At 42.6% G+C, this 22,643-nt stretch overlaps 1 protein-coding gene across 1 annotated transcript; it reads right to left on the minus strand.

Moving 5' to 3' along the window:
- Positions 1-1,086: 1,086 nt before the first annotated feature.
- SLC26A3 (solute carrier family 26 member 3) lies at positions 1,087-18,829 on the minus strand. The gene is made up of 21 exons (XM_050324943.1): positions 18,657-18,829; positions 14,881-15,079; positions 13,951-14,090; positions 13,728-13,838; positions 13,479-13,636; positions 12,610-12,774; positions 11,768-11,920; positions 10,966-11,048; positions 9,570-9,717; positions 9,327-9,440; positions 9,140-9,217; positions 8,629-8,724; positions 7,584-7,690; positions 7,259-7,328; positions 7,078-7,170; positions 5,578-5,673; positions 4,726-4,959; positions 3,478-3,532; positions 2,836-2,981; positions 2,011-2,076; positions 1,087-1,419 (listed from the first exon to the last, which is right to left on the minus strand). Exons 2-21 carry the CDS (start codon positions 15,009-15,011, stop codon positions 1,396-1,398), a joined length of 2,268 nt encoding a protein of 755 aa, XP_050180900.1. The 5' UTR covers positions 15,012-15,079; positions 18,657-18,829; the 3' UTR covers positions 1,087-1,395.
- Between the last annotated feature and the right edge of the window lie 3,814 nt (positions 18,830-22,643).

The following is a 22,643-nucleotide window of genomic DNA, read 5'->3' on the forward strand; positions in this document are numbered from 1 at the left end:
CAGTGCCTTTAGTCGTCCCATCTTCTCCAATGACATCAAAAATTGCCTCTGTGGCACGGCAGGGCATGGAAGGATTTACTCAGGTTCAGAGAGGTGATGTTGATGTCATTTCTCTTTGGAAGGTAGTTTGTCTAAATGAAGGTACCAGTTGAACATGGCATATGTATATGTACCTTTTTTAAAAACAAGCATCATTTCTCCCCATTTATTTCTGTCTGGTTTTCTTCAACTTTTGTTTTTAAGATCTACATGCTATGGAAACAAAAACTGTGCTTCTGGTTTACCTGGAATACATTCTCCTTCCCTTCAGCCCTTCTTCACTTCAAGTCCAAATGCACACTTCGGCTCACCCCAGCTTGACTGAAAGTTAAAACTAGGCTTAAAAACCCTAAAAACTTGTGTGATTTCACACTGCTATTTCTTTAAGACTCCAAGGATGGTTATATTTCTCTTTAGGCTGAAGATTTTTATACCTCCAACACTTGTTATGCAAAATTAAAAGTTCTGTTGCTTTGGGGGTTGGGTTTTTCCCTCTGGAAGTTGTGATGTACTTCATCTTCAAGCCTTAGGCTTCCAGCAGGAGTTAATTGATGGTAATCATGCAGACTGGGTTGTGCAGAGTGTCATAGTAGACTCTTCAAGCTAAAGTCCTCTGTGCATCTGTCCATAGGCCCAGGCAATCCAGCCTGGCAGCTCCACACCCACAGCTCCTCCAAGCCCAGCTTGGGGCCAGCACCTCTGTCCACACCCAGGGTCTCACTGATCATGGGCTGCCCAGGTGGTGTGTTTGACAAATATTACTGAAGTCATTACTTACGGATGTTCACTGTAAAGGTATCCTCTTGTGTGCACTTTACACCAGCCCAATCCAAATCAATGAGTCATGTTTGGATCTGAACATCCTGTGTTTTTCCTGAACAGCCTTCATGTTTTACAGTAGATACATTAGTCATTGTGTACACTGTGTTCATAGTACTGAGCTGAGAACAAGTTTAAAATTCAGTCTACTAAATATCTTACAAACCATTAAGAAAACATTATATAAGTTATATACAAGTTGAAGATAAAATATCACTTCTATTAGTCTGTGATATAAAATACAAGATTTCAAATATTTATATATTCTTTAGTAACTGTACAAGTTGTCTACAAACTATGAAATAAGAAAATCTATGTGATTTTAGCCTCCATATATGTACAAAAATACATTTATATATATACAGAGACACATAAAGACTAATAAGCCCATTCCAAAACTTGGAACATAACCACATGTAGTAAATCCTTCTTAAGGTATTTAAAAGTATCCTTCATGTCTTCATGCTCATCTCAGCCTCCGCGTTCATCTTCTGTGATATTGTGACATTGGAGGATATTATATTTAGAAAATTAAATCTAAAATTTTGTTTCTGTTGGAATCTGTAGGAAATAAAAGGAAATAAATGTCATCTTTTGAAAGGAATAGCCAGGGTAAGTCTCCTCTTGGGAATGATGCATAAGAATCTGCTTCTCTAAAGCATTTGGGTGAGAAGACTGTGGGCTGACATTTACTCTTTATGGGGTTGCTCTGTGCTGGGTACTGCCCTTTTCGTGAACTCTGTGATGAAAGGCTGCATGGATCCCTTTCTTATCCCTGTCTCCAGACTCGCCTTATGCCTGAGGAATTTCGATAAACTGGACTAACGTTCACTCCTGTGCCACAGGGGCATTCCACCAGTGAGCTCCTCGCGGGGGAGCTGTGGTGGACAGGCCAGGAGACCAGGTGGGACAGCCTGGGGACAGCCTTTGCCTGCTTTCCCTCTCCGTGCACACAGCACGGCTTGTGAGCCGAGCCCCGGGGCTCCTACTCCCCAAGGCTTTGCCTTAAATCAAATCCCGTCCATAAGCTGTCTGGATGCTTTCTGCCCTGGGCTGACACAAGCACTCAGGGATATCTGACATAGCAGGTTCTCATGAGCAGCTTTTGGGGCTGTGTTTTCTACGTCTGGAGTGCCACAGACAGAGCCTTACCGAGCATTCCCGGCTGCGCAGTCCATTCCTGGGGATGATGACATAGTCATTGCTTCTACCGTTCTCCTGTAAAGAACACAGGAAGATGTGGGTTAGGAAACAGATTGCTTCTTTTTTTCCTGCTTTTCCTTTTTCACATTGAAGAAGGTTTTGCTTTCTAAATCTCTAGAAGTTGACCTAGAAGGAAGGAAGATCTCACTTGTCAGTCCTTTATGACCCCTGACAGGTCTCTGGGTCAGTGCAGAAGGGCTGGGCCAGTTCAGCTAAGTGGAATTAGCCAGTTTCCAGGTGAGCAGCATTCTGGGTCTGGTACAGTTAAACAGACTTTAATGTATGTGGGATTCTTTCTTGCTCTTGATTTAAGAACACTCCCAGAAAGACTGTCACCAAATTTGGCTGTACTAATTTATCTGCACTACTTTAGCACTCTTTTTGAAGGTACACTGGGCTGGAAAGCCTACATGCAGCATAAATTCTGCCTTGCAGGAGCCACTGCAGTGAAAGGAGCAGTCTCTGCTGGGTGGGTGGGGACAGAGGACTGCTCATGGATGGGCTGGGCTCTCACCCACACTGTGCTCTTCCCAAAGAGGTGACTTCAGGTGAAGTCTATGGCCAGGCCAGTCACCAGTAGGAATTCACTCATTTCACTAGTGGTTTGCCAGGCACGTGGACCAGGGGCCACTCTTGCTCTCCAAATTTATTGAAGACCAGCTGAGTTTTAGTCATTAACTTTTCGAATATAGAGACAGTGTAGCACACACTGCTGGGTGCCTGGCAGTACTGAAAAGGCACTAAGAAAATGAAAGATAGAGATTGTAGTGTTACCTTTGTGAGCTTTAATTTTGAGGAGTTGGCTGTGTCCTTCTTCAGCAAAATGTGTAAGACTGCATCATGAATGGTGAGGAAAAACATGGATGGCTTAATCTCCTCATCAAAAAATGCACTTCTCTCCAGTTTGTCCAGGAGGCCCTCTGTGAGGAAACAAAATCCAAGCACAAAGTGATCTGCAGGCCTTAAAAAGGAAGAAATAGTGTATGCTGAGCATGCCCGCGAAGTGAACATAGGAATTCCTGGTATAATACACTGTTTTATTTATTAGAGCTGATGGTTTCATCTTTATGGATGTGGAGAAGGCAGAACACAAATGCCCATCAGTAGTGCCCTGCTCAGTGCCAACAGGAGGGAGCCTGAACCCCTTTGCTTATTTAATGCCCAACCCAGGTGCCTGATCACAGGTCTTGCAGCCCAGAGCTGCAGTGGCTGTGGGTAAGATGAGCTTTTACACGTGGTCCCAGCCTTCTGGGGACAGCAGGGAAGGGATGACACCTCCATTGAGCCGGCTCTGTTTGTTATCCAAGACTGGAAGGTAAAACTGGGGTGATCCTCCAAAACCATGCTCAGTGGCCCACAGGGGAGGCAGTGGGATGAGGCAGCTGTGGCGGTGCCAACAGACAGGCAAGTACTCACCGTGGGACCCAGCAATGTAAACGTCGATGTCCAGTCGGACAAACTCTTTCAAAGTCTGTTAAACCAGAAGGAGGCACCATTTAGATATTGCTGGTTTTTTTGCAGTGTGGTAACAACCCTTATGGTGATTAGTCACTGCAAATATATAAGCCACTATAAGACATTTAAGATCTGTGATGGCAAGCAGCTTTGAACTCAAACTCTGCTGCACCTAGAGGCAGGACAGTCCTTTCACATGGCTGCAGACAGCGATGGCCAATCCTTTTGAAAAGGGGCAGGACTGAAAACGTTTAGCTCACAGAGAAAAAAGGTGATCTTTCATGAGTTGTATGACTTTACTATACCTACATGACTCATGATGGAATTTTAAAAAAAAGGACTTCAAAATCTTCTGGGGGGCATTTTTATAACTGGAAATTTGAGCAGAACTACAGTTCCCACTGAGATGGTGGTTTTTAGTTCCTATGGAAATAGATTTACACCCATGTGTCTCTAGACAGTTAACTGTAGCTGCTACTGTTTGAAAATGTTGTGCCTTTTGCTTTGTTCAAGATCATCTGGGGAAGCAAGAGCAGGAGCAGAAATTGAACTCCAATGCTTCAACTCCCAGCTGGGTGTTTAAAAGACATATTTCATATCTACATTTCTGTAAAGCTTACCAAAAAGCTTACCAGGTGAAGAAAGGCTGCCACAGCCAACACTTTAATTGCAAGACAATTTGTATTGATTGCTTAAACCTTTTCCTAAACATTTTCTATGGAAAATGTACATTAAAATTCACATGAACTCAAAGGTTGCCACTGACCTTCCAGTCCATACAGGAATGCCTTTAAAAGCAGGATGAACACACAGAATATAATCACAGAATCACCTCGGTTGGAAAGGACCTGAGAAATAACTGCTAGTTCCAACCTCCCTGCCATGGACAGGGACATTTCCCACTGGAAATGGGTTGCTCAAAGTTCTGTCCAACCTAGCGTTGAACACTTCCAGGGATGGGGCAGTCACAGCTACTCTGGGCAACCTGTTCCAGTGCCTTACTGCCCTCACAGTAAAGAATTCTTCCTAATACCTAATCTAGACCTGCCCTCTTTCAATTTAAAGCCATTGCCCCCTGTCCTATCAGTACATGGCCTTGTAAGAAGTCCCTCTGGGCACCCTCTCTTCCCTTGTGTACCCCTCAAGTGTAACTGCATTCATAAGTTTTTCTTTCATATGATCACTGTTTGTCTTGTGAATTATGATTACCTTTTTGAGGACTGTCATGGCAGAAAAATCGAGGAAGGACACTGATGAGAAATCCAGAATGATGCTGTGAATGTTGACCTGGGGCACAGTGATGCCAGGGGGGAGGTCAGTGTCCCAGTTGATCTGAATGGGCAAGTCTGCCATGTTGGTGGGCTGGTCCAGCTCCTCTATTTTGTTGTTGTCTAATTCTTCGTCTGACTCATATGTATGGTTAGCCACGGAAATCAAGCCTTTCTGTGTTGACAGAGAAAAGTGTCATCATTAGTACCCTTTTTTAAGACCCAGCCAGGGTAGTAGTGCTTCTTATGCAAGGGCGAGAGTGGTGGCAATGCAAAACTGATGTTCCCATGAGAAGGAGCAGGACCCACCTGCACCTTGAACCAGAAAAATTTCTGTCTCTCCCTTGCCTGGAGAAGTCTGGAAATCATTTAATCATCATCATAATCACTTAATGGTGGCTTTTTATTGTTCCTTGAAGGCAATTGTCAGATACACTTCAATTCAGTAATTTTGGAACTAGTCAACAAAAGCATGCAGGATTTGAGCTGGGAGAAAACCAGCTTTATCCTACCATTAATGGAGCATGATCATCACCTCTGTGGGATCTGATCGTGCCATTTGATGCCAAACAAAGCTCTAGTGGACACATATACAAGCTCTGCCCATGGTAAATCTGTGGGTCTCTAACTGTGAGAGCAATTTAAAATCTTATTTTTTAAAATGTGTTTAGGTCATGAAGTGGAAACCTGGGGAGTAGCATATCTAATTAGGACAGGAGGCTGTGAGGTACTTCTCTGCCAGGGAGCTGGTTGCTTAATCCCCCTCTGCTGGGGATAGGGTTGCCTTACATACAGGCGTCACTTGCAGCTCTCCTTTCTTCAGCATCTTCCTGATCTTCCTCAGAGCTTTATTGCGTTTCCTCAGGACTCTCAGTGGGTTGAAGCCAACCTGCAAAACCAGCACTTTGAATAATTAAAAATAGAAACACCTCCGTGACAGCGAGGTAAGGGCAAGCATCTCATGTGGCTCTTCTTTACATTCATGGTTTGAACTTGATGTTCCCTATTGCCTACCACTTTTCTTCAATTCAAACAAGGGCCCTTTCTTGGTTGGAAAGATGTCTACAGGTATTGCTACACACCAGGCAGGCCTGTCTGTGCTAGCTTTAGGAGACCAGCGTGGACAGCATTATAGCAGTGCCAGGACTGTAGCACAGGCCACTAACTCCAGCAGGCTGGCACAGTGCTGGCATGTCCTACTCATCTTCACTGTGAGATGGACGCCCAGGTGACCAAGACCAGAGAGCTCACAGGTTGTATCTGCTCTGTGCCACCCAACTGCAGTGTGGGTCATTCACACACTGTTTTTACTGAGGAAGAAAAAAAAATTTGATCATGTTGGCTGCGTATGTCTCTTGAACACCTTGGCTGGTTTTAACAAAATTAGATGGCAGGTAAATTAGGCTAGTAAGGGTTATGAGACCACTAGATTCCTGCAGGTCTTCTGCCTCATCCATCTAGTGGGTAGAGGAGAGAGGTGTTAGAAGTACCAGTATCTGTAAAGAAAGAGAGTGGTGTGAGCATCTGCTCTCACAGAAAAGAATCCCTTTATGCTCTTCTGAGGTGAAAGCCAAACACATGGAGAACCACGTGTTGGATTCCTGTGTTCCTCTGCCAGCTTCAGTCCCTCACATGAAGAATGAAATGCTCATTAGCAGTGCCCAGGGTAGTCAACTCCCCACTGAAAGCAGCAGGAAGGGAAGGTTCTAAGAGCAAGTTGTGCTCAATCTGGGGATGGTGGGCCTCGCTGGCATGGTGAGAGCTCAGGGGTCCTGGGCCTCTGTGCTGGTTATGGAAAGACTGGTTGCCTTCACCAGTTTGTTATGGAAGACATTTAGACCTCTTTGATGGAGTGATTTCATTCAGTCGTTCTTCTGACTGCTGTGGGTAAATTCTTTGAGGCAATATGAAGTAAACTAGCTTTATTTGGTGTAAATAATATAGATGCCAGTAAAATAAAATTATTTCCCTTTATATTATCTGTGTTTGCACTACTTTCTTGTAAAGGACTTAAAATATGTACTCTTATGGCACATCAATATTTGGCATATATATATATAAGTATATATATAGTATAAAAATTGTTATGATGTAAGTTCAGCATGAGTCAGGCTGTTCTCTTTCTCAGGGCTGTGTGCCTATGTGTGAGATTAGAGTAGTGGCAATAATATTTGAATTAACCATGAAAATTTCACCTTTGAACTGTGGACCAACTGCATATATTATTGGGAAATTATTCACCTTAATGTGCTATGCAACGTATATGTTCAGAATGAGAGCCCCAGACACTTACAGCAGTGATGAGTTTCTCTCTGAAGAATTCAATATTAGCAAAGAAGATTGGAGAGGAGCATCTGAAAATCTTCACTCCCTCTGGCTCATAGATCTGCACAATGAAGCAAAAGTGTCAGGAACAATGTCTGTTACAGAAACACCAGTGCAGCAGATGATGAAAGAAACAAGACATTTCTTACATCAGTGTAATCCTTCCTGTTTCTGTAGATGTTACTTCTCCCAACATTAGCCAAAACAGTGCAGCTTGGACTGTGAACAAAAATGCACACAAAATTATTAGTATCCAATATCAAAACTTGAAGGATGGGAGGGATCAAATAAAACAATCTCAGCTGCAGTGGCAGACTGAAGGAGATCCCCACAGCCAAAGGTTTATGCTTGTAAATTTTTCCATCTGTGGTTGCTGGACAGACTGAGGTACAGGGCTGTTGGTCTTCTCTGTACAGAGGGGGTTCATTTATAACAGGAGCTCCTGAGATATCATCGCATCCAACAGGTACTCACATCTGGGAGCGGATGACCACTGTCAGCAGCTGGAATGCCACAGCTGCTGCTAGTCCAATATCCAGGCCAAGAAAGACAGCAGATAAGAAAGTCACCACCCATATAATCTGTAAAGAGCAGGTAGATGGCAATGGTTATTAGCATGTCAAGAACCTGGGTCATGAGCTCAGGGTGGGAGCAGCAACAGATCTCAGATCTGGTCCATGATGTCCATCTGCTTTTGGTGAGGGCTTTTTTCTTGTAAAACAGGACCAGAGTCACCAGCCAGCACCTGGAAGTGTGTCCAGGGATGACCATTTCTAGACAACAAAGGCCTAGAATGATAGGGGTGTGGCTGCTCAATAGGTGGTTCACTAAATGCTCAATAAAAATCCAGCAGAAAGGCAAGGTTACAAGTAAATCAGGATCCTGTAAAGCTGAGAGTTGTAGCTGTGCAAATATAGGTGCTGTGGATGTACATGACAAATGATTAGGTAAGACTGAATAATTTTTAGCCTCAGAGCTCAAAGCGTTTTCATAGTGTAAAAACATCTGTTTGATAGCTCAGAAAACTGAGGCCTGGAACCATTTGTGAATACAAGGGACTGGCATACAAGAAAGGCAAGACCCTACATTTTCTGAATGTTAGAGCTAACCAGTCCTGCCCTAGAGCCATGAGTTTTACCATTTGGACTAAACCCTTCAAGCCATGGTTGTCATTTGTTTTTGCTGTGTATCTTTCATATAACATGCTGCATGAGTGTTCCTGAATGCAGGAGGTATTTAGACATTTTCTGTTATTCAGGTATTTTCTGTAACTGCCTTCTATATTTGACTTTGTATAATGTTGAAATGGATGAAAACGAAGCTAAGAGAGAGAATCAACTCAAAATAGGTGGGATAAAATGGGAAACATAAGCAAGGTGTATGCCAGTAAAAAAGGCATGCCACTATTGTATTTTCTGTTTAGTGAAGTAAGACAGGTATATATAAAAAAAATTGCATAACAGATGACTATTTCAGAGCACTGAACTTGTGATGATGATGCTCGTGAGACTCAACTTACACAGTCAAACTTGTCTTTCCTCCACAGGATGCCTACTTCCTTGAACTGCAGGAGCATTCCTTTCAGGTTGCCAAGGGCCAAAGATGCAAGGACTGACTGTCAAAAAGACCAAAATGGATGCTGAATATTTAAGCAAGCAAAGAACATGTTGAACATTATGAATTTAAAGATCATACTAATAGGGCCAAAGTGCAGCTGAAAGGTTCCTGGTACATCACAACTGATGGAACTTTCCCAAGTGTGGTGCAGTGCAGGTGTCTGACTTGAGGCTGCAAATCCCAATTATTTATGGCACCTGAAAGCTGGTACTGTGGTGGTTGGTGTTCGGGTACTTGTGTTCCCTTTGAAGGACCAGATGTAGTGGTCCTTTCTGGCATGACGTGGGAAGAAAAACCAAGTTTTCCAAACCCCTGCTTTGCTCCCTCTGAAGTCTGTGAACACTCCCAGTGACTCCTAGGGCAGCCCTGTCTTTGGCGAGCAGGAGGAAGCACTAAGTGAAACCAGTGAATACCTTCTGTAATGGTGCCAGGAGAAACCCAATGGCCAAGATCACAACCAAGACGATGACAGATGAGATAATACCAGCAATCTGCATGAGAGAACAATTCCACCATGAGTGCCTGCAGGCATTACGATCAGCTAGGAAAAAATAGAGCTGTGTTTCATTAAACACCATCATGATTTGTTGTCTTCAATACCTGTGTTTTGCCTCCTGTGCTCTCCTGCACACCTGATCTTGACAGAGCAGTGCTGGAGGCAAATCCTTTGAATGATCCACCAACTATATTACCCAGACCAAAAGCAATTAGTTCCTGAAATAAAAACAAAAAAGGTTGTTCTTAAAAGCTGGTTCATGACAGTTATTCACAAGGTAAAGCATTCCTAAAATGATTTATTTCCCATTGACAAATGCACCATATTGATTTCTGGTTTTTGCCTACCTGGTTGCCATCTAGTGGGTAGTCATGCTTGATGGAATACACTTTAGCCACAGAGAAGGCTACTGCAAACGCAACGATTGCGATGGAAATGCCGTCACCAATACACTTCTGGAGGATGCCTACATCAGGTGCAACGGGTGCCTGAAACCTGAAAGACAAAAACCTCAACTCATTGAGGATATGCTAAGGAGACAAGCTCTCAGCCAAGAGAGCAAGGGAGCAGTCAAGCTTGTACTGAGCACTTTAGGGAGATGCAACACAGAGCTGTGGGTCTGAACCCTATAAAACTTTGGGGAATCCTTAATCAGGACAGGGACTCTCTTTATCTGCACTCAACTCAGTTTGTGTTTCAGCATGTTCTCATTTACTTGGCCAGTTCCAGTCACAGCTTATTTCATCTGAGGTGCACACACAGTTCTTCCTTCTGGTTACACATGGATGTAGGATCTGATACTGCACTGAGGCCCTTGCATGGGCAATTTGCACATGGAAAGATTTCACTTAATTACAATGGGAAAAAAACCCCTGTGTGATTCATTGAGGCTCTTTTACAATATCAGGTAATACTGACCAGTCTCTCAGTCTATCTATCTCCTAGAAAGTTTAGCTTTACTATTTTCTGCTGGGTGTGTTTGGGGTCTTTTGCTAGGGAGAATGCTCGGTCTTCTCCTAGGGAGAATTCCCCTCTGGGCTTTTTTTTTTCTTTCTTTTTTCCAATGAACTAAAATCTGAAGAAAAGAGACTCGTAAGCAGAAATAGCTGTTCCTCTGCAAACTTAATCTGCTAACACCCCTGAGGTTACACAGAGAAATGCTGCCCTAGTAAAGGTCTTCCTCCCTCTTTTTAAATTAACACATGCTTATTAATTCTTTATGCCAAAATTCTGGCATAGCCAGAATTACTTTATATATGGATATATACTCTGCTCCTGGAGGAGCAGATACTGAGGCCTCTGGAGGACAATGGTGCCTGAGGAAATGCTGGTAGCCACTCACAGGACCAGGCAGGAGAACTGTGCAGCGTCCTTGTGGCTTCCCAGGGCTACAGGTGGCTGCTGAACTGTGCAAGTACTTTGAGGGAAACCAAGGGGTTCAGAAGTGAATAGCCCAATAAAAGGGACAAATATCAACCTTCTGCTCAAAAACTGTCTTAGAAAGTGAAGGACACAATTAATTCATGTCTCAGTACATTCCTTGACAGGTAGGAGATGTGCTCTAGTGAGTAACTTTTACATACTGAAATATTATTGAATATTGTTGAGAGAAAAATATTTATTTACCTACTGAAAGAAGATGAAGCAGATAATTTTAATCAGAAACATAGCTGAACTGATTTAACACTGCCAAACTAGAGAGAACATTTTGTTCCACTGGTGAATTGTAGGTAAGGCACTTACCCTTCCTCTAGTTTTCCAACAACAGCTACATTAAATTTTTCTTCAAAGTTAAGAAAATAGGAAATCAGTGCTGCTAAGATTGTCTGAAAGATAACAAACCACACCTGCGTTAGGCACATTCATGCAGGAGTGTGAAGAAACTATTAAATACCATTACCTTCCCTCTCCCACACACCCTCCAGCCTCAACACTAGTGACAGAATTATTTCCCAAGTCTTCACATCCCTTTGCTATTCAGATGTCACTCCTGAACGACCTTACAGGTATGAGTTTGTGTTCATAAATCACATGGATTGTTACAGAACATCTTACTAACAACAGAGATCTTCCTACCCAATAAACCAGGTATGTTCTAACAAGGTGCTGTAATGACTCTGGGAGGAAAAAACATCCTCCAGGATATTAGAAGCTTCCCCCACTCCTCTGCAGCTTGGAATGGGCAAAACTTTCTGCTGCAGGAGGGCAAAATAATTTTGTGCTTGGCCATGGATGTCTGGGACTTCAGTGGCTGCTTGCAAGTGTGTTGCAGAGGGGCCCCAGCTGTGAGACTGCAGCTGGATGGTGTCAGACTCAATCTTGTACAACTAAAAAATTCATAGTTTATAACACCACAGATATGTTCAATTAAGAAGAGTTAAGTAGAGGTAAAATATCTCACAACAGCTCACAGATGCTGTCAATTTTTCCTTATAGCTAAAATGATAATGCATCATTTAATGGAGAACAGGAGAAGAAATAGTTAAAATTCTACTTCCTATGTCATAACATGGAGCAATTGCAAAATCAAGAGGAAGTGACTTACCACAAGGAGTTCGACCGGGATGGGAGTTGGTAACTTTTCTTTGTATCGATCGTTCATTTCTTTCACCACGAACACGATAAGCAAGACAAGCAGGGATGTGACAAGGTCAGCAATGTTTGTTTTTGTAATCTGGCTGAAAATGCTCTCCAGAGTCTGCAGAATCAGAAAGAAACAAGAAGTGCTTTAGAAATAGTAATGCCCTGGCACAGTAGCACTATCCCTTCCAGAAGAGCCATTATCTGAATTGCTCTAAGGATTATGATGGTTGGGATTTATTCCCTGTGGCATGATGTGGACTGCAAGCCCCCATGAATGTATGTGCATCAGCCAAATGATGAGAGCATCCACAAAAGAACTTTTCCACTGATTTGTGACACCTCTCCTGGCTTTCCCCTGAGGGAGGGTTGGAGCAACACACGTGCGTGTGTGAGAGGAAATGTGAGCAGTGGCATTGAAGAGCAGGTGCCTCTCTCCTTTCCTCGCTTCCTGTCCTTCTCTTTCCTCCTTCTCATCGAACAGCCCTCACAGAGTCATATGCAAATAAAATATGTATAATATCAGTCCAGTAAAAACGAATATTTAATTGCCTAAGGCAGAGTTGAATGCTTAATGGAAATATGCCACCACACAACGGTAATATTATCTAAAAAGACAATGGGGTGTAACTTGGGGCTTGGTCATGAATTTAAAGATTGGTCAAATACTAATAATACGTCTCTTACTTTTCTCATGTGTTTCCTCCTGCTTGGCTGTTTTATGCTGAGTTCTGTTATTGCTGCCTTGTGATACACAGACACGGGTACATCAACAACATTAGCAAATAATGAACACTTAGCACTTACATAGATGATGCCAAATGGTTTATTAAATCCGGGGACAGGTAGCTGAAACATGAACTTCAGCTGAGATACCACAACATGGATAGCTGCAGCAGTCGTGAAACCACTGATTAATGATTGTGATAGATAAATAACAATGAATCCAAACTGGAAAATTCCCAGGAGCAACTGAAATGTAAAATAAGCATACATCAGTGGGATTAATTCATGTTTTTAAGCAACCTCTGCAGTAAAGAGAACCATATTTAATGGAAGCCAGTATTTTCACCTAATCCCATCCATCCAGAGACTGAAGAATATACTATCATCAGACTTGCAATGAAAGTTGAGATTTAACAACAGGGGGCATAATATTAGTAAGAGTAATTGCTAGAGCAATTCAAATCCATTCTTTTCATTTTATAGCTAAAATAAACCTGCTTAGTTTTAGTTTTTTCAGTACTTATATTTTCACATGGTACTAGTGTTTCACAAAGTACAAATATACTGTTAGAAAGGGAGGAAAGGTAGGAATTCTTTATTAGGACCTAAGGATAAACTTTTTTTTTTTTTAAAGACAAATCCAAATATTTTACTATTGTGAGGTAGATCTTTTATTCCCCTTGGTGCATCTGCATCATTAACTTTATTTTCACAGCTACTTTTTTCCTATCCAGCAGATTGCTTTTTGCTGTAGGTGTAGGTTGCAGCTGTGTGGGCTGTAGGCTCAGGTCTGTGAAAAACCAGGGAATAGATGTTTCCTAATCAGTGAGCCGAGGTTAGTTACACAGGAAGGGGAAGAGGATTATTTTCGTGACTACAACAGCCTACCATCCAACTATTCATATGAGTGCATATAGATATGTGTAGACACACACACATCATTTACCAACCTGAAAAATCCCAGAAAGAAAGGTTACAGATGCAGCCACCATCACCCTCTCTTCATTTATTGCTGAGATATTTGTGGAATTGCCATTTCCAATGCTGTCATCAGGGACCAGCCTGGTGACGACTCCTCCAACCATCAGGCTCAGGACAGGGAAGGGACCTGAGCAGCACAAGGCACTTGTTAAGAGATCCAACGGAGCAGCACGTACCTCTTCATCAGTGAGGAGGGTAAGTTGTTTGCCTGAACTTACCCACTGAGATATGTCTGGATGTGCCAAAGATAAAATAGACCAAGACAGGGAAAAATGCTGCATAGAGTCCATAACCGGGGGGCACATTCACCAGCAAAGCAAAGGCAAGACCTGTGAAGACAGAGGCCCGGGGAAGGAGATGTGTGTGCTGCAGGCTGCAGCCAGCAGTGCCTTGGCATCTGGCCTAGCAGGCTGTGTCAGGGCACACAGTTCCTGAATATACCTTGTAGCACAGCCACGAGCCCTGTGTTGATGCCAGAGACGATGTCACTCAGGATCCACTCCCTGAAGCGGTACTCTGGCAGCCATGAGACGACGGGAAACAAGCGCAGAGCAATTTTTTTGGCCCTTTGTGGGGAGCAGCTGTACAGGCAAAAGAGAACAGAATTCTGTCAGTGAACAGCTTAGCTGAGTTGCAAACTGTTTTCAGAGGGGAATCAAAGACAAAATGATTCAGGTTCTGGCTGCTAGAGGTCAAAATCTCACCCAGATACAGCCCTGACCAACCTGCACTGCCAGCTGTGCTTCAAGGCAGACCCAGAGGCCTTCAGAGTTCCTTTCCAACCAAAATTCTCATAAAATCACAGAATGGTTTGGGTTGGAAGGGATCTCTGAAGGTCACCTACTCCAACCCCCTCAAAGTAAGCAGTGATGCCAGACTGCCTAGGTCAGGTTGCTCAGAGACCACCTAAACTGATCTTGAACATTTCCAGGGATGGGGCATCCATCACCTCTCTGGGTAATCCCTACCAGTGCCTCACCACCCTCATCATAAAAAATTTCTCCCTTATATCCAGTCCAAATCTACCCTCTTTCAGTTTGAAACCATCATCCCTTGTCCTGTCACAACAGGCCTCGGTAAAAAGTAAGCCCCCTTTAAGTACTGAAAGGCTGCAATGAAGCCTCTCCAGAGTTTGTGCTGCCAAGTGCCCAGAAAAAGAGGAGGTACCTGAGATAAACTGTAGGAAGATTTTAAAGGGTAATAGCAGCTAAAACTCATCAGAAAGATCTGACACTGAATTTAGTTAATGAATTTTCACTTGCAATGTTGGAATCTGAGATGGATGTTGTTAGGATGGAGTTCATGCTGTCCAAGAGCAGTTCAGGCTGTTTCTTAGATATATATTTAAAAAAAAAAAAAAAATCTCCTTACCGGAAATAGAGTTTCAGGTGGTCCCAAAAGGTTTTATGGTATCTGTGCAATTTCTCATGCTCCTCATTGAATGAATTCTCTGAGTACACAGGTCTGGCTACAACATAGTGATTGCCCACAGGTTCAACCATTTCTTCTGAAATGCCAGGCAAGGATTGCGACTTGTGTGTGCTTCTCTCTGGCTTAGGCACTTAAAAACCTGAAATGAAGAACAGGGTTAGCTCCTTATGTACTGTGGGGAGAGTAGTCATAGCATAGCTGAGTGAACTCCAAACTGAGCGTTACCACCTTTGAAGATCAAAAGAGAGATGGTTGAGACACCTACTTCACTTTGCCAAGGTGATCTCCTGCCCTGCTCCTCCTCCTGCTTCAGAGCAGTGTTTCACTGGAGCGTGAATTATTTCTTTCTAAAGATGCAGCCAAAAAGTGGAGATGGTTTTTGAGGTAATTTATCTCCGAGTCAGCCATCTACAACCAAGAACTTCCTCCCTCGATGGAGATTAATTTCCTAAAGAATAAACAAGCAGATCCCAAGCAGTTTCTCTTTGTGGCACTGCTGGGAGAGCTCACTGAAACCCACTGACACATGAGGGGAAAGGCAGAGCCAAGGCAGGGCTCAGACATCCTCTCTTGGATTCAGAGACAGGGCAGAATCTTTTGGGTAAGGTCTCCCTGTGTGACAGGGAGATCAGGCTCAGTAGCAAAAAGCACAGTATTGCTGCTTGTTAAGTTATTTGTAAGATTTACTTCCATGAGTTGTCTGGACTGATTCTCCTCTGCTTCATGTTCACAAACAGTTGTTCCAATATCTAACCTAAATACTATTTTCTGCCTTATCTCAACCCACATTTGCCTGTTTGCACTGAATAGAAACTGTTCTTACTCAGTCCAGAAATGACCCCTGGAGCCCTCATGACACATGAGAAGATTCAAGATTCATTTCAGTTGATACCACTGAGTATTTTGCAGCAATTAAGTGATGCCATCACTGTGCTGCCCACTATGCCTCACATTCTTCCCACATCAAATTCACCTAAACAAATGTACTATCTAAAAACATTTCTCTCAGTTGAAGCCACCATTAAATATTTAATACAGTACTAGTCCTAGACAGAAGCTGTGGAACTTACTCTTTATAGTCACAGTTGGACTAGACGATCATTGAAGGACTCTTCCAACTGGAACTAATTTGTTCTATCCTATTCTATTTTCTTTTGACTCAGAGATGAAGACGTGTCACAGGAAGCAAAAAATCTTTTGTGACACTTATAATAAGGGATTTTTCTTTGTTTTCTCTCCCCCAGTGCAAATGCTCCTCTGTACCTTGGTGCTTGCTGCCGGTCTCATGACAGATGCCCAACTAACTCTAGTTCCTTGCCCAGGTATATCAGCTGACTCTCACTGAAATACCCTGCATGTATTTCTGATTCAGACTGGTGTGTATTCAATATTTGGAGATATCACAGGACAGAATTAATGTAGCACAAAGCTGTTTGCATAGTTATGAACAGAGGAAACACTTTTAATCTATGACCAATTTTGGCATTAAAATGTGAATCCCTTCCTGAAGCTTTGCTACAGCTCAGATCCTATTATTGACTTATTTCAAATTTTAGTTTTCAGATTTCATTTTAGTTTCCTTAGAGTTCATTCTGGGGAAATTCATAAATAAGTGTAGAAGTCCAATAATGTCAGACTTACCTCTTAGATATGCTGTGGTTGTTGACATACTATTTTTTTCACAAAGGATTCACTATTTTGGCAATGGATTAAACATTTTTACTATCTGTTTTAATTTAGAAAATGAGATCTGGAGTATTTTCCAAAAAGTGGCAGGTAATTATTCTAACAGACCAATGCTCAAAATCTAAGCTCATTCTAGACACTGATCCAAAGTCAGTTAAAATCATACTCTGATCCTGTAACTGTACACTGCTGTCCCTGCCTCTGTTGGGATCAGAGCTCCAAACCTGAGGCTGATAAAATTTCAATGAAAAAAGTGGTTGATTTAGTTCATTCTGTGACAAATCTTGGTTATTTACATTTGCGGAAAGAAGTTTTATCTATTAAAGATTTTAAAATTGCTCTGTTTCCTAGTCTGTGTTTCTGCCTTTTAGACTTTCTGTCACTAAGAGGAATATTGCTGAAAGTCCTGTTGACTAGTTTTGTTCATTAAATTGTAGGGCACGAGATGTACTATTTGTACCCTTTGAAATGTTCACAAGCTATAAAAATTAAAGAAGTGTGTGGGTGACTCATTTCAGACTTTCCTCAGTGCTGCAGCTGCTGTAGTTTTTGTGAATACTTTAGTTGTCCCTACTGCCCCTCGCTCCGCCATCCTTCTTTCCTCAGGCCAAATTTACTGCCTTAATCTCAGGGAATATACAATAAGCTTCTTTACAACTCTATGAATCTCCTTTGGTTTATTAATGATAGCCTTACTGAAGGTGTAAGTATTTTGCATGAGTTTTTTAACTCCTGACCGAAACCCCAATTTACAGACTCTCTTGCAGGTGAGCTTTGGGTTGATAGCTCAGAGCTGCAGGAGGAGACATGGAGCCTCACCCCAAGGGTCTTCTCAAGCTGAACCAAGCAAGCAAGAGTCTTCACTAAAGACTGCTGTGCTACAAAGTTAACGTACATGCACAGTCAACTTAAGTTGAACCAAGCCAGCCTGAGCACCTGAGTGCAGTGGAAGGTCCCTTCAGTCTGTTTCCTGGCAGGTAAACGAGCCCATGCAGAGCAGCACCTTGCTGTGGCTGTATGAACACTAGCTGCTGTTCACCCCCACTAGATGAGCTCTTTTTGTCTCCTTCCCTCTGCCACGGGCTCTGTTGGCAGCTGTCGTTACTGTAACTGCAGCCAGCATGTCAGCTACCATCACTCCAGCCCTCCTCTTGCTCGCTCTCATTTTCTTCCCATATATATCTAGAAAGACAGGATACCCTCAGCATAGGGAGGGGTTTTTTCAGCTATCGGTAAAGTTACTTATTTTAGGTGTTTTAAAGAAAATGAGGATGTTGTGAAGAGTACCAGCATGGTGAAGGCAAACATCCTCCACAAATGCCCTAAAAGAGAGGTCTGTACTCCGGTAACCCAAACTGCCCGTTCAGAATGCCCCCATCATTAAGTCCTTGGGCTCCTCATGGGACATGACTAATTCTTCTGATGACTTCTACAGTGTGCCCACCCACACACGGGAAACAAGAGCACAGACCAAGCTCACACTGCACAGCTATCGAGTGGGAACAACTTTCACTCACTGTCGACCAACACAAGGTCTGACCTGAAACTCCAGAAATAACATTCTGGTTTGGTTTTATTCCATATAGTCTCTGATCCTGTTCTAATAGCCAGCAATTAACAGCATTGCCATCTCTCACACCTGAAAATCTCCTACTCCACCACTAATCCTCCATCACTGTGAACCTTTGATAACACATATTTTGATGTGAGTCATTTTACCGAGGGGATTAACAAAGGTATACTTTTCCCCATTTATTAATTTATCCTAAATATTGACTAATAAGTACACAAAAATCTGGTAACTTCTATGGAATGATTAAATATCAACATGCTCCATCCCACTTTTCAATCCGTGTATACCCACTAATAAACACCACTTCTCTGCAATATAAACATTTGAAAAAATACAAAGAAATTCCACAAGGGAAACTTTTACATTTTACAAGAAATATAACACATGATTAGAAGCATTTAATTTATAAGCATTACTTCACATATCTCATACTTAGAATGACAAGTTAAAATTGTACCTGCTTTGTCTTCCAGGAAGTTCTTCAGAAGCAACCACACCAAGATTTTATGGATAAAGATATCCTTGAGATTTTCAGAGGTACTGCAGGAATCTTGTGCTGTTCTTCACTTCAGTACGTCCCTAAATACTGGCAGCACTTTAATAACTAACTTCAGTTAACTTTTACAAGAAAAGGAAGATTTCACTGTGGCCTTGACCATTGAGCTTATCCTCAGGAGGGATGATAAGAGTAATTTCTTAAAGTTCTCTGTGATATTGCTTAACTTCATTTGGTGAACTGTTTCTGATTGGTCTGCAGAGACTCATTATGGGAAAATAGAGATGAATAAGAAGGACTCTCTGTTGCAATCCTGTGCTGTGCATCTGCCAGGTTTCTGTTGAGCTGAGGTGGCCAGAGCTCAGATATAGTACCCTTCATTTCTGAAGGAGCGTGAGTCACTGATGAGGGAGGTGGACTGCTGGGCCTTCCAGCTCTAAGAAAAGCATGCCTCCCTGAACCTTCCTCTGAAGCATCTTTAATAGTCCCTAAATTGTCTTTCCAGAAACAATTTCTGAATTCTCAGATCATTGCCAAAAGCAGTCTTTGCAGGGATTTTGGAAGGCCAGCTGTGATTTGGTGGAGCTGACAGCTGTGGCATCCCGTGACAGACAGTGGAAGGCACAGACCATATGTGTGGCCAGGTACCTCTAACCATGAACGTGGTGTGGGTGGGTTGGACTGTCCCCCAGGATCCTCCTCCCCTCCACTGTCCATAGAGGAACAAGGGGGATCATTCTTTACAAAGTGAACCTTTGTAAACATCCGCCTGAGATACCTAAAACCACCTAAGGAGATACCTGAAATAGCATTTTGAGGACTCAGCCTGCAACTTCAGTTGCAGGTGCCTGTGTTCAGGAGAGCTGTGAACCTTCAGTGCTGAGATGCTGAGGACACCACAGCATCCAAGTTCCCCGATGAAAAGTGTCCTTACAGGTCACACTGCCACGCTGTACCTAGAAGTGCTTGAATTGTTGATATCTATGTTATCAGGAAGACTATGATCTGCTAGGCTCCTTAGTTCACTCCTCTGCCCTGGAAGTCAGAGCTTGACTTAGCTTTTGGTGATCTGAAGTCACAGACCCTGACCCTGAAGGATGTTTTCTTCACCTGGTGAAAGGGCACGGCATGAGGGTGGGCACCATTTGTGCTCTGGAGGTTCAGTCACACACATGGGTTTGGAGGAGAAGAGGCAGGAGCAGCCTGGGATTCTGTTCTCAGGTGGTTTGCCTGTATTTCAGTCAATCATCAGACCAAGATATAATGAAGTGAGCAGGATCCACAAGGTGAGAATTCTATTAGACCATTCAATCAGGATTTCTTTAGCCCATGGCTCTGAGTTCCAAGAATATAGATTGCAGGTGCTTTTGAAATTTGGAGCTACACTTCTAACCAAGACCATAAGCTCCTCTAGTCAGTAAAGATCCCAGGTCACTTCCTAAACTGTTGAGAGTTCCTTCTCTGTGACAGCAAGCCCCTGGTTTTGGTAACTGCTGTCAGGCTTAAGGGATTTACTGCAGTTTGCAAAACTGACACAGTAACTACTTTTACCATTAAAATAACAAACACTTAAAAAGATATAGAACCATAAACCATAAAAAACCCATAAAACAATTAAACAACTTCAGGCTTCTCTCCTCGAAGGGCAGGCATGGTGTGATCACAGAAATGCTTTAAAACTTTTAATTTTTTGTATTAAGGGAATGTCACAAGAAGATGCAACATAAAACAGTAGTTTTGTAAGGACTAGGGTTAAATGCAGGAGGGACTCGGCTCTAATGAAGTCAGTAGTCTTTGGCTTCATCACGTCCACCTGTAAGTGCTTTCCTCTTGGATTATTTCCACTAATTCACTGAAGCAATAAGACTCTACATGGAGTGATGAAGGCAATAAACACTTTAGCCTTTTGTTTGCAGCAGTAATGTTAAGAACACGATTTTCCCCTAATGTTGCAGTAAGGCTTTCATGCACAAGGGTCATAGGGGAGACAGGTCGACTCTGTCCCATGCTGTGGAAGGTCAGCTGTGCAAACCCTTGATGTCTTTATACCAGGTATTCAAACACTAGCTAAATTCTAACCAGCTGGGAAAACATGGCCTTTTCTGCCAAGTCAGAGCAGCAGAGGAGGAAATGAAAATTTCTGATTGCTCTGTCTCTCAGGCAGGCCCATAAACATAGAGTTCAGAGATGTAAATCAGTCATAGCCTGATCCTTTGCCAAATCTCAAGCACTTTCAGCTTCCCTTTGTTTTCATGGGAGCTGAAAACGACCCACAGCTGTTGAAAGCCACTTGGTGAGCTGAGATCTGAAGGGCTTCGCTTGTGCTGTCTCCCATCCCAGCCAGGACGGAGAGGGAAGAACAAGTGACTGGAGGGAAATAAAGCGGTGCGTAAATGGAGCGGTTTACAACTGCAGAAAGAAGGTATTTTTCACAGAGAAAGAAGAAAACAGTTCTGCCGGTGATGCATTTTACTTGCCTTGTGAGAAGCTTCACGTCTTTCTTTAGTGTTAAATAAACACCAATATTGATACTGGGAGATTAGCTGGCTGAGAATGTGGATAACAGCATCAGCTCATCCAGATTTCTAGTGTTTCCCAATGTTTTCCTTCACCATGTGCCGTACAAAGCTTCAGTTCTCCTGTGTAGCTTTCTGGTAACACCCTGTCTGCTGCTGGTCACCCTGCTGTCAGGTTCTGCCCAAAACCTTGAAGCAGAAGATTGCTCACAATACCACCTGCTGTGATGCTAGAAGTGCAAAACACCCCAAACTCAAGTTCTTCCAACCCTTTCAAAAATGACACTGGGCTTTATTTGGGCAGCTCAATGGGTAAAAGAAATATATTTCCGTCAGCAGTAAGTGTGGCAGGCAGTTTGGGGATGCGCTGCTGCTGGGTGACAGTTCCTCTCTCTGCTGTTTGGAGGAAGGACAGGGACCACGGCCTGTGAATGACACCCTCAGAAAGATGTAAAGCACCAAATGGGCACACCTAAGAAAGAAAACAAAAACTGGTTGACCCTAAGAGGTTTTTATGGCAGGTAGAGGTGTCCCTTGTACTCACAGACTCAGGACACTGATGATAGAAGGAAGCACAATGTCATTTCACTTCCAGATTCTTATACTCTCTAATACCTTGGGGTTTTTTTACATCAAGTTTCTCTTTCTAGCACCCTGTAGCCCAGTTCAAATCAGTCATGTTACTAGGTTGAATTCAGTGGTGATGCATAAAATGGGGGTGAGGATGAGTAAGTTTCGTTAAGAAGCAAGTTTCAGGCAACAACAAGAAGATTGGAAAGGGCAGAGAGGTTGGGTTGGAAAGAAATCAGTTCCATTAATAATTATATTTCTAGGTTGCTCAGATTTATTGAGACTTGCAGAAAAAGGGAGTCTGAATTTCGCTTAATGACTCAGGAAGAGCTGACACCCTGCTGGGGAGTGGGTCATTGGAAGTTATCACTCCTTTGTATAGAGCACACAATAAGCAGGAACACCCAGTGCAGTGTACGGTGCAGAGGAGCTGGGAATTTCCAATAAAAGGATTGGTTCCATATTCACATCCCTCTTACTTTTTATTCACACTTCTTTTATCACTCTTATGTAATTTAATTAACTTTTTTTATGGACTTTAGAGTTACTATGCCCTGAAAGCCCGCAATTGTGGCCTGGATGATGGGTATTTATAGGATGACGTTGCACCATAAAGAAGAACACAAACACAAAATCCCACATATTACCTTTCAAAACAGGGAGAGTTTTGACATACCTCTCTGCCAACGTTAAGAATTGTGCTTCATTATTCAAGACAAAAGCATCATATTTTTATCTAATGTTAATTTTACTTTCCCACTTAAGAATTTTTGATATTTTGCTTAAGGCAAAAAGTAGTTACTCTGTTTTCATTTAAAGCTGTCTGTCTCTTTTAATTTCATGGAGCAAATTAATTTCTTAA

This window comes from Myiozetetes cayanensis, unplaced genomic scaffold, assembly GCF_022539395.1.
Source record: "Myiozetetes cayanensis isolate MyiCay16 unplaced genomic scaffold, myiCay2020 scf3, whole genome shotgun sequence".
In the NCBI taxonomy this organism is placed as follows: Eukaryota; Metazoa; Chordata; class Aves; order Passeriformes; family Tyrannidae; genus Myiozetetes; species Myiozetetes cayanensis.

Excerpts from the sequence above, each read along its gene's own strand:
- SLC26A3 (XM_050324943.1), bottom strand. The coding sequence starts at position 15,011 with ATGGTTGAACCTGTGGGCAATCACTATGTTGTAGCCAGACCTGTGTAC. Across the intron at positions 9,441-9,569 it reads ACCCACTAGATGGCAACCAG|GAACTAATTGCTTTTGGTCT; the intron begins GTAGGCAAAAAC and ends TTTTTATTTCAG. Across the intron at positions 1,420-2,010 it reads TGCGCAGCCGGGAATGCTCG|ATTCCAACAGAAACAAAATT; the intron begins GTAAGGCTCTGT and ends TATTTCCTACAG.